At 40.7% G+C, this 12,638-nt stretch overlaps 1 protein-coding gene across 1 annotated transcript in view; it reads right to left on the minus strand.

Annotated features, from left to right (window-relative positions):
* FRAS1 (Fraser extracellular matrix complex subunit 1) overlaps positions 1-12,638 on the minus strand; it is a 446,031-nt gene that overhangs the window by 155,222 nt on the left and 278,171 nt on the right. The window contains exons 23-27 of the mRNA XM_036412793.2: positions 11,114-11,260; positions 7,632-7,772; positions 6,348-6,488; positions 4,724-4,864; positions 962-1,232 (exon numbers count right to left, since the gene is read on the minus strand). Coding sequence (XP_036268686.1) covers positions 962-1,232; positions 4,724-4,864; positions 6,348-6,488; positions 7,632-7,772; positions 11,114-11,260 — 841 coding nt within the window. The remainder of the gene's footprint in view (positions 1-961; positions 1,233-4,723; positions 4,865-6,347; positions 6,489-7,631; positions 7,773-11,113; positions 11,261-12,638) is intronic.

A 12,638-nucleotide genomic window follows, 5' to 3' on the forward strand; every position in this document is an offset into this window, starting at 1 on the left:
GTTCAGTGAATGTTACTTGCTCTTATTTCTCTAAGAGGTTCTTTGCTCACCAGCTCTCAACTGCAAATGGAGAAAGTGCCATTTACTTTTTTCCCCACCTATGTCCTAGCCCAAACCTTAAAAAAAAAAAAAAAATCTCAAGTTTAGTCATGACAGTAGAAAATATTCACAGTTTCCTTATCACTATTCCCTGGGTATCAACTCGTTGTTTACAAATAAACTCGTTTGAATTACCTGCACTAATGAAGCAGAGGAGGGTGAAGGATAATCCAAGAGGCTAATCTTTGGGGTGCATTCTCTGATTTCTGCTTAGTAGAATTACTCTGCTAATTACATGGCTATATTTGCTTGGGTTAGTGTTAAGTGTTAACATTCAATTGCATTCCTGAAGCATATGTCATCTGGGGCGGGGAAGACAGCCAGAAGTGTGCTAGGCATCAGAGGAAAACTGGATCAGGCTTAGCTATTAACCACAATTAATCCCATAAAGTGGATAATGGAAAGTTAACTGTGACTCTTTGTTTCCTTCCAACTCTGAAATTCTAAGACCCATACAACATCTTGAAAAGCATGCACTCTATCCTTCAGCCACTCCCTCTTCCCAGTATATTACACTAGCATTGAAGAAGCAGCTGGAGCATCTGGGTGTGTAACCAATTTTGTCTCTGCTGGGCCAGAAAGCTGGGTAATTGTACCAGGAACTTTCCTGTCACATCAGAGAATTACCCATAATTATGTGATAAAATGAAAATGCCTCTAACAGAAGCACACTCTCTGAGCAATTACAGTGAAATGATAACAGGCAGCTGAAAGCGTTTGGCATTTGTGAAGTATGGATCTTTCTCAGAGGAGAAGGGATAACTGTGGAGAAAAGGGAGTTGGCGGGGGGGATGGGGAATGAGGGAGGTGCAAAGCACTGGTGGAAAGGAGGCAGGAGGAAAACAATGGAACACAGAGTCACCTGGGCTTTTCTTTGCTGTGCACAAAGCGCACTCTTTTCTCCTTCACATCTTTCCAGCTGAAATGGCCAGCCTTGTCGAGTTGCACCTCTTTCCCATTCCTCGAGAGCACCAGCTGCCCGTTGGTGGGCGTGCTCACAACATGGAAGAGCAAGTCTTCAACCCTGCCATCCTGGTCTTGGACGTTCAGGAGGGAAAAATCCAGTGGTTTCATGAAACCAATGGCCAGAGTGAGAGAACCATTCACATGAAGACCAGGGGTGTGTGTTCTGCCTGGAAAACATGGATCCAAAGGTCAGGCTTGGTAATTCACACGTCAGGGGTAGGGGGGCATTTTAAAAAATAGGCTTGTAATGTTCATTCAGAGAGCTACAAAGATGAGACTCTAGGTTACTGTCCACCATAAATGTCCTTCTACTCCAGTGGTTCTCACTATGGATGTACAGGAAAAGAACACAGGCTCTTTTACAGGGGTGGGAAATGTCCAGCTCTAGGACCATATAAGCCCCAGGCATTAGGAGTGAGTTAATTAAATGTTTGACCAAATATAGCAGGCTAATTTTTAAGTTGATAATTTTGTATGGCCCACGAATGATGTTATAAATATCCAAATGGTCCTTGGCATAAAAAATGGCTCCCCATCCCTATACACTATAAAACTCTAGAAGAAAATAAGGAGTAAATCTTTGTGAACTTGGATTAGACAATGCTTTCTTAGCTATAACACAAAAATAAAAAATGTGACAAAAGAAAAAATAGATAAACCAGACATTATTAAAACTAAAAAAATGTGCTTCACCAGGACACCAGCAAGAAAGTGAAAAGACAGCCCACAGAATGAGATAAAATATTTACAAATCAGATATACCTGAAACTGAACTTGAATCCAGAATATATAAAGAACTCTTCCAATATAGTAAAGACAATCCAATTTTAAAATAGGCAAAGAATTTGAATAAACATTTCCCCAAAGAATGTATAAAAAGGCCAATAAACATACGAAAAGGTGCTCAAGATCATTAGCAATCAGGAAAATGCAAATTAAAACCACAAAATGATGCCATTTCACACCCATTAGGAGCAATGGTAAAACCTGTTCCTGAAGATGTGGAGAAATTAGAACCCTCATACATTGCTGACAGGAATGTAAAGCAGTCTGATAGTTCCTCAAATTATTAAGAATTGAGCTACTATCATATGACCCACCAATTTCGCTCTTGGCCATATACTCAAGAGAATTAAAAACCTATTTCCACACAAAAACTTCTACACAAATATTCATAGCAGCATTATTCATAATAGCTAAAACGTAGAAGCAAGCCAAATGTTCAACCGATGAAGGAATAAAAAGGTGGTATATCCACACAATGGAATATTATTCAAGCATAAAAAAGAAATGACATACTAGGACATGTTACAAATGGAAGAACTTTGAAAATGTTATGCCAAGTGAAATAAACCAGACATAAAAGGCTACGTATTGTATGACTTCATTTATGTGAAATGTCCAAAATAGGCAAATTCGTACAGACAAAAAGTAGATCTGTGGTAGCCAGTGCTATAGTGAGGGGGTAATGGGGAAAGACGTCCAATGGTTACTGAATTTCTCTTTAGGGTAAGTAAAGTGTCTTAGAATTAGATAATGGTGATGGATGAATAAGTTTGTGAATATATTAAAAATATATTAAATATCACTGCATTGTATACTTTAAAGGGTGAATTTTATGGTATGGGAATTATATTCAATAATAATAACAATAAAGAATTACATATGTATCTTTATTTTATTTTATTTTATTTTATTTTTTAAATATATTTGTATTGATTTTTTACAGAGAAGAAGGGAGAGAGATAGAGAGCTAGAAACGTCGATGCAGACCAATGCTCTACCACTGAGCCAAACTGGTTTCGGCTACATATGGATCTTTAAAACAATACTGATACTTGGGCTCCACCACCAAAGATCCTGCCTAACATGTTCTGGGGTGGGACCTTCATGATTTTACAAACTCCCAGGCAATCTCAATAGGTTCCAGGGTTGAGAACCACAGTTCTAAGACATCTGTCATATCTGACCATCAGACACACCAAGGACATGAAAAAAGGGCGTTTAATGCCAATGCTAGCATAGTACCACTTAATATCCAATGGAGCAGGATTATCAATGGCTTATATTCAGAATTCATGTGAAATATACATACTTCGTTTGAGAGTTTTACAATCTTTGTCCACAGGAAACATCTGATGGATGAATTAAAATTTCTGACCATTCTGTCTCCTACGAGTTGTTTTGCCTGGACTTGAAGGTAGGTCAAACAGGACAGCTAGGGATGTCAATTTTTCAGGGGGACTTCTACTGTAAGATTACTCTAACAAGGTCAGAGTAATTCACATTCACACATTGACCTGTATTACATCCCATGAGGAACAAGCTGACTCTCAAGTACTTGGGGTTTCTAGAAAGATCCCAATAAAATAAGCAAAAGATACTTTTTCTCATATGAAGTTTTAATATCTTTAGAGGTCAGAAATACAGAGATGGAAAACATGACTGACTGCATGCATTAAAGTATGCCTCATGCTATTGATAAAAGATACCCAAAGCCAAGGAATGCTCAGCTAACAGAACTCCCATTTTATTCACCTCTGAAACTTTTGAGATTAAAAGTAAGACAATTTAAATTTACTTCTCTTTGTCGTATAAAGTGTTCATTGATGTTTTGGACAAGACTAGCTCCACCCTTTGTTACCTCATTCTTTTAAAAATATATATATATATATATATATTTTATTAATTTCAGAGAGGAAGGGAGAGGGAGTGAGAGATAGAAATATCAATGATGAGATGTTTCAAACAATCACTGGTTGGCTGCCTCCTGCACGCCCCACACTGGGGATTGAGCCCATAACCTGAGCATGTGCGACTGGAATTGAACCTGGGACCCCTCAGCCTACAGGCTGATGCTCTATCCACTGAGCCAAACTAGCTAGGGCTATTACCTCATTCTTAATGGCAAACAATATGGCTTGAAATCCATTTACTTCAAATGTATGAAACTAATGAGACAAGCTCCTCACACTATTCATTATTTATTTATAAATTATCTCCAGCATATGTACAAAGGATGCACCATTGCATCCTGGCATTACCAGCTCTACAAGTTTATATAAATATAAATAAATTATATCTATATAAGTATATAAGTAATTTTCTACAACATAATTGTAATTCAGAAACATAAGTTTTATGCCAAATTTCTGATCTGACAGTTGACTTTCTATTTATTTATTTATCCTCACCCAAGGACATTTTTCCATTGATATTTAGAGAGAGTAGAAGGGAGAGAGGAGGAGAGAGAGAAACATGAATGTGAGAGAGACACATCAATTGGTTGCCTACCACACATGTCCCAATAAGGGCTGGGGATTGAACTTGAAACTTAAAGTACATGCCTGGACCAGGAATTGAACCAGGGGACTCTTGGTCTGCAGGGCGACGCTCTGACCATTGAGCAATTGGCAAGGGCACAATTAATTTTTTTAAAAGAGTGCTTCTTTTTTCTTCTCTAAAATGTTTAGAAGTTGAGTTTCCCCAAGCTTTCATGTTCTATAAAGATTTCCTTATTCCTTAGTGGCACCGGTGTTTTCCCCGGGAATGGGAATCCTGCATTTTATACCACATGAGTCAACTGCATGTGCAGACACAGCCTTTGCATGTAGAACCTGCAGGGGATCCCATCAGCCACCAGTGGAGAAGCACTTACCAGCACATGTTTCGTTAGGTGAGTGGGCAGAGAAGCCAGGAACACAGTTGGAAACGCAAAGGCCACTCTTCAGAGAGAAGCCATGGTCACAGCGGTGACACCGGCTTCCGTGGCTGCACTGCATGCACCTCTGAGGGCAGGCTGTGGAAGAGAGGACATGCTAAATGATGCACCACAAAGGCACGGGCACCCATCCAGGGCCCTGGTGGTAAAGCAAAGAAGAGTGAGCACACAAACACACATGGCCGCCAATTGCAGCAAAAGAGAATTCTAACAGTTTCTTACAGAATTTCACAGAGTGCTGGTCGACCCTCGGAAGGAATGTGATAGGGAGTGGCACTCTAGCCTTATACACTGTGATCTGAAAATGTTTCATATAAATGAATTGTTTAGGAAGTTAACCATACTGAGTTATAAGAGAGGCAGTTTATAGTAATTAAGCGCACAGGCTCTTTCTGGGTACTGTTCCTCCTCTCCCACTTAACCAGCTGCCAAACATGGGCAGTTCCTCTAACTACCTGTGGGACAAGTTTCTTTTTGAAAAAATGGGGAAACTGATAGGACCTAATACAGATGATTGTTGGGAGGAATACATGTGCTACATATGTCATGACTAGAACAGTGCCTGGCCAGCAAAAGGGTTCAATCGCACTACAACTAGCACTGCTACTCTATTATTATTATTATTATTATTATTATTATTATTATTATTTTAAATACAACAGGCGAGCAAGCTATTTGAAGGACCATAGATTATTTCTTTGGGTCAAGTTAATAATCTAGAATTATTTTTCTGCTTCAGTAAATAAGACTTTGTTAGAGAAATGCAGCACAGTATAGTCTAAAAGGCACTGGTTTAGAACAAAACATGTGTTTAATATCTTATTTTATGTTGCTCTTAGCCTTTGTTTTTTTTGTGTGTTGTTTTTCACTTGTAAATCAGGATTCATAGTGCCTGCCATATGTTACCAGGCCATTGTAAATATCAAATGATATAATGCTGATGAAGGGAACTTGGTGAAGTATGAAATGCTAGGCCTGGGTAATGGCATTACTATTAAATGTCAGGTACTCATTAAAGTGGGGCAAACATTGCTAAGTTCTGACAGAAATGATGAGAACACACTAAGGAAACTCTCCTCAAACACTCACAAGACAAGGTAATTTAGGCTGTGGGTTTAACTTCAGTTTCATAATAAAAGATTCATGTGTCTCACTAACGTACCTCCAGAAATTCTACTCTTCAAGGATATTATGGCAAATATCAGGATCACTGATTATTTAGCCTTACTCACTGAAAATTCTATGCTCATATCAACAGGGCTGACCCACTCTTAATGGATATATATAAGCTTTCCATTCCATAAAATACTGGCTTCATTTCCATAAAGACTGTTAGGGCCAATATTGATTTGTGCAAGAGAATCATTGGCCTGCTCTTCTATATTCCATTTAAGCAGCAATTGGCAGAGTGCATGGGAAGTCATCAATTGCTTAGGCCAAGCTCCCTGGGTTTTCATGCTGCTTCTGGTTCCGATTCTCCTTGGTAACCTGAGGATCAGCAGACCTGAATAGCTTGCTCCCTCATGTCTCTCCAGAGAATTCAGCCTGGTCTCCAAGTTACCTGTGCATTTGTGACTGGCATGATCTGCAAAGTATCCCTTCCCGCATTCCTGGACACACTGGGCTCCTAAGAGGAGAAACGGTTCCTCACAGTGGACACACTCCTGGGGACCTTGGCACTGGAGACAGTGGCTGTCACAGCCTGAAAGACAAGTTGACAGGAATGTGTATGGCTTTCCCAGGGGCTCCTGGGCCTGACAGTGAGGCAATATAACCTGGTGGCTGGGCAAAGCTGCCCTCAGGAGTCAAGGAACCGGGCTCCTGGTTGAGACTGTGGTACTTACCAGCTGGGGGACAGAAGTAGTTACCCCACTTCTCTGAGCCTCAGTGCTCTCTCCTACAAAATGGGAGTGGATGCGCTATCCCCCCAGCTCCCTGGGTGAAGATCAAATTAAATAATGGAAAATACTAGGCAAATCAGAAATGAACAGGTATTCGTCATTATTGTTATTAACAAGTCCTTGGCTCTCTGCACCATTTTCACCAAAATGTCATTCTTTGCCTGATTCACCCCGTCAGTTATCAGAGTCTCTCAGCAATGCTCCTAAGAACGTTTTCTGGGCACTTTGAGTGGGCATTTCAGGGTCTGAAGACTTTGTGGTGTTAAATTGAGGCTGACAGGGGTCCTGGGCCAGAGAAAGGTGATGGTGAGACATAAGATGTATGGAGTGCCGAAACCAGTTTGGCTCAGTGGATAGAGTGTTGGCTTGTGGACTGAAAAGTCCCGGGTTTGATTCTGGTAAAGGGCATGTACCTTGGTTGCGGGGACATCCCCAGTAGGGGGTGTGCAAGAGGCAGCCGATCGATGATTCTCTCTCATCGATGTTTCTAACTCTCTATCCCTCTCTCTTCCTCTCTGTGAAAAATCAATAAAATATATATTTTTAAAAATGTATGGAGGGCTGTGGGAAACAGATGGCAAAGAATGAGGTCTTTCCACATACTCAATGGACCAGAGGACACAGACCTTTCCTTCTGGAGCGCAGGCCTATTCAATATTTAAGGAAACCCAAACGTAATGGCCCAAACATACCCATATACTCCCATTATTTCTATAGCCAAATACTCCCATTATTTCCATGGTGCCCTCAAATTTTAAGAAATGTATTTGGGCATGAAAGGGAAAGGGCATTTTCATTATAGCAAAGAGAAGTTCTCAGAAAAGGAACCAGAAATTAGATACAAAGCCAGGAATGGGAACCAGCCACAGGCTCCTTCTCAGAAGAGTACAATGAGGAGAGGCTGACAACTGGATAAGCACAGAGTATGGGCTCCAGACACTTACTCTTGCAGAGGCCCGAGGCCCGGTAGAATGATGGTGTGCACTGCTCCACGCAGGTGCTGTCCTGGAGAACGTAGCCATCCAGGCACTGCAGGCAGTCTGTCCTCAGAGGCCCGGTGCATGCATTGCAACTCCAATGGCACTCTAGAAAGAAAGGCCACATTAGACCAGCTTCCTTTCTGTCCAGCACCTAATTTATGAGGATGCTGCCTACAGCTGCAAGGAGGAAAGAGATGTCAGATAAGTGAGCTCTAGTGACTCTACTTATAGTAGTCTGAGCACTTTTCTGAGGGTTAGTGTTTCCTAATTATGTTAGACATGAGCGTGTGCATGGATCGCTCCTGCTCCTGAGCCTGCTTGCCAGTGGGGCTGCTGAGAAGCCAAATCAACTCAGTCTTATTTCACAAGCCCCACGTTCCTTATTGCTGAGTCACACATCTTCATGCAAAGCCCGCTGTAGGGAGTAGCCAATTTGCAGACCCTCTCCAAATGCTTGAGAGAGAAAGGATGTCAGAGAGTCAACTAAGAATGCATCTGCTATCTCCATGACCTGCCCACAACTCTCTACTTCTCAAAACGCAGATGCTGACCAACACAACAGAAAAAACCAACTATGCTAGAGTTAAACAGGGCATGAAGGACCTGCCTAGAAATAAAGGGCTTATTGAAGGAACAGATGATCTCATGTAGAGCAGAACTGATTCATTTACAGGTTCTTTCACTCAACAAGCACCTGCGAGTTACTCAGCACTGAGTGAGGATGTAAAGTGAGAGGTGTAGACCCTGCCCTCAAGGAGCTTATGTTAGTGGGTCCCAGCCCTAGATGTGACCCAAATAATCCAGTGGGGTTGTTAGAAACACAGGTGGCCTAGCCAGCATGGCTCAGTGGTTGAGTGTTGACCTCTGAAGTAGGATCATGGTTCAATTCCTGATCAGGGCACAGGCCCAAGTTGTGGGCTCCATCCCCAGTAGAGGGTGTTCAGGAGGCAGCAGACCAATGCTTCTCTCATCATTGATGTTTCTATCTCTCTCTCCCTCTCCCTTCCTCTCTGAAGTCAATAAAAATATATTTAAAGAAATAAAAGAAACACAGGTAATCAGAACTACAGTCAATCTCAGAGGTTGAGGCAAGAAAAACATGTGGCTGCTGCTATTGTTTTGTTATTGTGATTACTCTAGCTGTTGCTATTGTGTTAATGGCCCAGGTAGTGCAGATATAGTCAGAAAACTCATGTTTGAAAACAAAGTTCTTGCTAACAAGGTATGTTCTTCATGCATGGGAGATGGGACAGCAGCACGATTAAGGAATAGGTTTTGAAGTCAGGTAAGTCTTTATGCAAGTCATGGCTTGCCTGCTTTTTATCTGCATATCTCACATGCCTCCCTTAAATGCTTTAAGCCTCAGTTTCCTTGTCTGTAAAACAGAAATGAGAATCATACCTGTTCATCCTTTAATTATAACTAATGCCTACAGTAGAATTAGAACGGGTTGTCGCCCTCAGAAGAGGAGTTAGTAGTATGCAAAATCTTTGCATGGGAAGATTTGTGGGGTATAAACACATTGTTTGTTGTGGGTAAGGTGCTCAGATATTTAAAATAATATTTATGAAAAAGGAACTATTAACGGTGCAAAAAACAGGGTTTGTTTGTTTGTGTGTGTGTTTGCATTTTTATCATCTATCTAATCCAGGGTATGGAAATATATTTGATTTAATTTAAACAGCTAACATTGTCAGGGAACTGGTGCTAAAGATACTTCAGAATTTTAAAAATATTTGAGCAGAATTAAAATACAGCATGGATGAATTAGACTTGAGCCACAATAAGCAATTAGGGACATGATGTTCTCTAAATATGGAAATCCTTATCCTTGAAGAGTACTTATAGATTCGAAATGTCTGTTGCTTCTTCTCTACAATTGAACTATTCTAATTTCAACAGGAATATTTGAGCATTTTTGGAGCTTAAGTCAAATCAGTATAACAGAATAATATTGTATCCATTTTGAAATAAATTTTAATATATTTTAATTGGAAAGAAAAGAATCGTTCCTATTGCATAAGGCTTCTGTGAAGACGGAAATAATGAATGTAAAGAACTCAGCATAGAGCCTGACATATGGCAGCAGCTTCCTAAAGCTTTGCTGCTGAACTGTTTATCTTGGAGAAATATCTCCACTCAGTGCTGCCTCAGCCTACCTTCCCTCCCTGAGAAGAAGCTGGGAAAACCTCTCATTAGTCACTTTCCCTCTTCCTTGATGCAATATTTCTAAGTCCCAAGGAAGCACGTAAATGTGCAAGACAGTACATGTGCTTCCAAGAAGATTTATAAAGTGAATCTCACTCATTTATTTGGCTGAATCAGTCCCGAGGGAAAATGACTAAAATAGAGCCTTGAAAACTGCCAGCGTGGTTATGGAATAATTTACATCACGGAGGATTTGTGATAATTTTGTTTTTCACCGCAAACTAACACCAGTGGTTAGGAGGGAAGAAACAGAAAAGCTTCTTTGGTCTTGAGCACGGCAGACCACCTAAGTTGACAACCAAGGAGAATTTCCTGGAATGGCTAAAGTGCAATGTTTTAAAGGCTTCAAGCATCCCAAGTTTACTGGACACATGTTTGACCTCCAGATCTGAAGATATAGAGGGAAGTGTGGACTGGAAAAGGGAAAGAACAAGAGCAAGGAAAATCACCCTTGAATTCTGGCTGAGCACTGCCATTCAAAGAGCAAAATTTCCAAGAATTCCAACCACCCCCAGAGAACAAAGAAAAAGGCAACTGGTTTTTGACATTATTAACTCCTTGAGAACAAGGACTGTCTTCACTCATTTCAGTATGTTAAGCAGAGATGAACAAATCAGACACAACTCCTGTCCTCATTAAGCATTATAGAGTTGTAAATAAAAGTGCCTAAGGGGCCCTGGAAGGTAGAGTAAATCTTTTAAATAGGCCTGGGGTGATGAAATAGGGAACAGTGAGGAGTGTTGTGACCTTTGGAGATCCTGCTTTGTCCAACAGAGACAACAGCCACTCATGCCAACCTCCTGTTGCATTCTGGGAATGCAAATCCAGTTTTGCCAGATCTTCTGACTTAGAAAAATCTCAATTTTTGTATGGCATGCTTCCTGATTTTTAAAAGGCAAATATTAAACATTTTGAAACACTGGAAAATTAGGTGGGCCAAATACAACCAGAGGGTTTCCAGTTTGCCACCCTTGGTCTTGTTACCAGTAACTTGCACAATGCTCGTACATAGTAGGTGCTCAGAAAGATTTAACAAGTAATACCTGCTTGAACCTTTAACACATAAATTAATGAGTGAATACATGAATACATGCATATATACATACATAATGACTTCTTGCTATCATCAGAGAAAGTCTAAATGCACAATGACAGTATTTTCCCAAGGTGGCGGGTGAACATGGATAGTAAAGGGGCATCGCTGGTTAAAGAACTGTACAGTTCAGGATGAGCCCCACCTTTGCATGTCTTGGTGGAGAAGTCAAGATAGTACTGTGGGGCACAGCTCTCATTCTGACAGTCCCCAAAGAGCAGGACCTTGCTTGGTTCTCGACAGGAGGTACAGCTGGCCTGTGAATCACAGCTCCCACAGTGCGGCTTGCATGCTGAGCAGAAAGGAAAAGAAAATGACCAGATGATTACAATTGCAAATACTGACATACTGATCAAACCCAGACAGATGCTGCAAAGAAACAAAGCCCAGTGCCAACCTGTTCTTTAATTATGGTGCATAGCTCTCCCCTGTGATCAACAGAAACAGAGAATGTTAGTCTTATTTTCCAAAATTAAAAAAAAGATAATCTTATTTTCCAGCAAAGATAAATTATAAACCCACGAATGGAAATCCCACATTCAAATTACCTTGTGATTCAGCAACAGAACTTATACTTAGCCCGCGATCTCTGAAATGATAGATAGTCCAGAGTTTTACTTGAACCTTATTTCTTAAGAAATCAACCCCCCTTAGTTAATGACATAGATTCAGATTTAATGTGATGTCAAGATTAAAATTAGGCATCAACTTTAAGATACAACAGATGTAAAGGTGAATTGGCTTATTGATTTGCCCAGTTGTGATTCTTAGCAGCCATTTACTTAATTTAGGCATTCAGGGATGATCCCTAAATCTGATCATACTTTCATCTTCCCTAACTGAGCAACTGACATTTCTCCATCAACTCAACTGTTCATGCTAGAAACCTGGGAGTCTATTTTGACAGCCTTTTTTTCTCACTCCCAATCACTCACTGGATCCTGTTTATTGGAACTCTCCTATGTAATTCTCAGAACTTTTTGCTTTTCTCTGATAGATCCTCCCTTCCTCCAACTGATGGACAGAGAACGATGTAAACTCTACCTGCAGCCTGACATTTCTGAGCTCTGAACCACCAATCAGCACCTGCCAAATACCCTAAGCCCCCGATTCTTAAGTCCCTAGGTCCCTAATCATAGGCCTTACATGAAACCACCAATCAGCATGTGCTGAGTGCCCTAAGCCCCGTCCTGTCCTGTCTCCTCCCCTTAAAAAGTGCATGAACCCCGGCCCTCGCTCTCTCTCTTTTTCTCAGGAAGCAGCCAGCAGTGGTACTCTTCTCTTCAATAAAGTCTGTGTCCTCGCATCCCCGTCTCCAGCCCCTCTCTATTTCATCTTTCATTCTCCATATCCACATATGCCACCAATAGATCCAAACCATCATCATTTCCTGTTGGATTGCTACCATAGTCTCCTAATTAGTTTCCCTAAATCTAATCTGACCCCTTTGCAATCTATTGTCCATGTTTCCACCAGAGTAATATTTTCATTCATATTGCTCAAGCTCCCGAGGTCAACTTCATCTATACATTTATATTTTTCCTTAATCCTGAAAAATTAATTTCCAGCTTTCATTTCTACAAATACTGCTCCTCCATCATTCCCTTTATTCGTCCCATCTATAAATCTTAACTCACATATTTGAATCCTCTCAACATAATCTCCAAGTC

The sequence above is a fragment of the Pipistrellus kuhlii genome, unplaced genomic scaffold, assembly GCF_014108245.1.
Source record: "Pipistrellus kuhlii isolate mPipKuh1 unplaced genomic scaffold, mPipKuh1.p scaffold_m20_p_1, whole genome shotgun sequence".
Taxonomy (NCBI): domain Eukaryota; kingdom Metazoa; phylum Chordata; class Mammalia; order Chiroptera; family Vespertilionidae; genus Pipistrellus; species Pipistrellus kuhlii.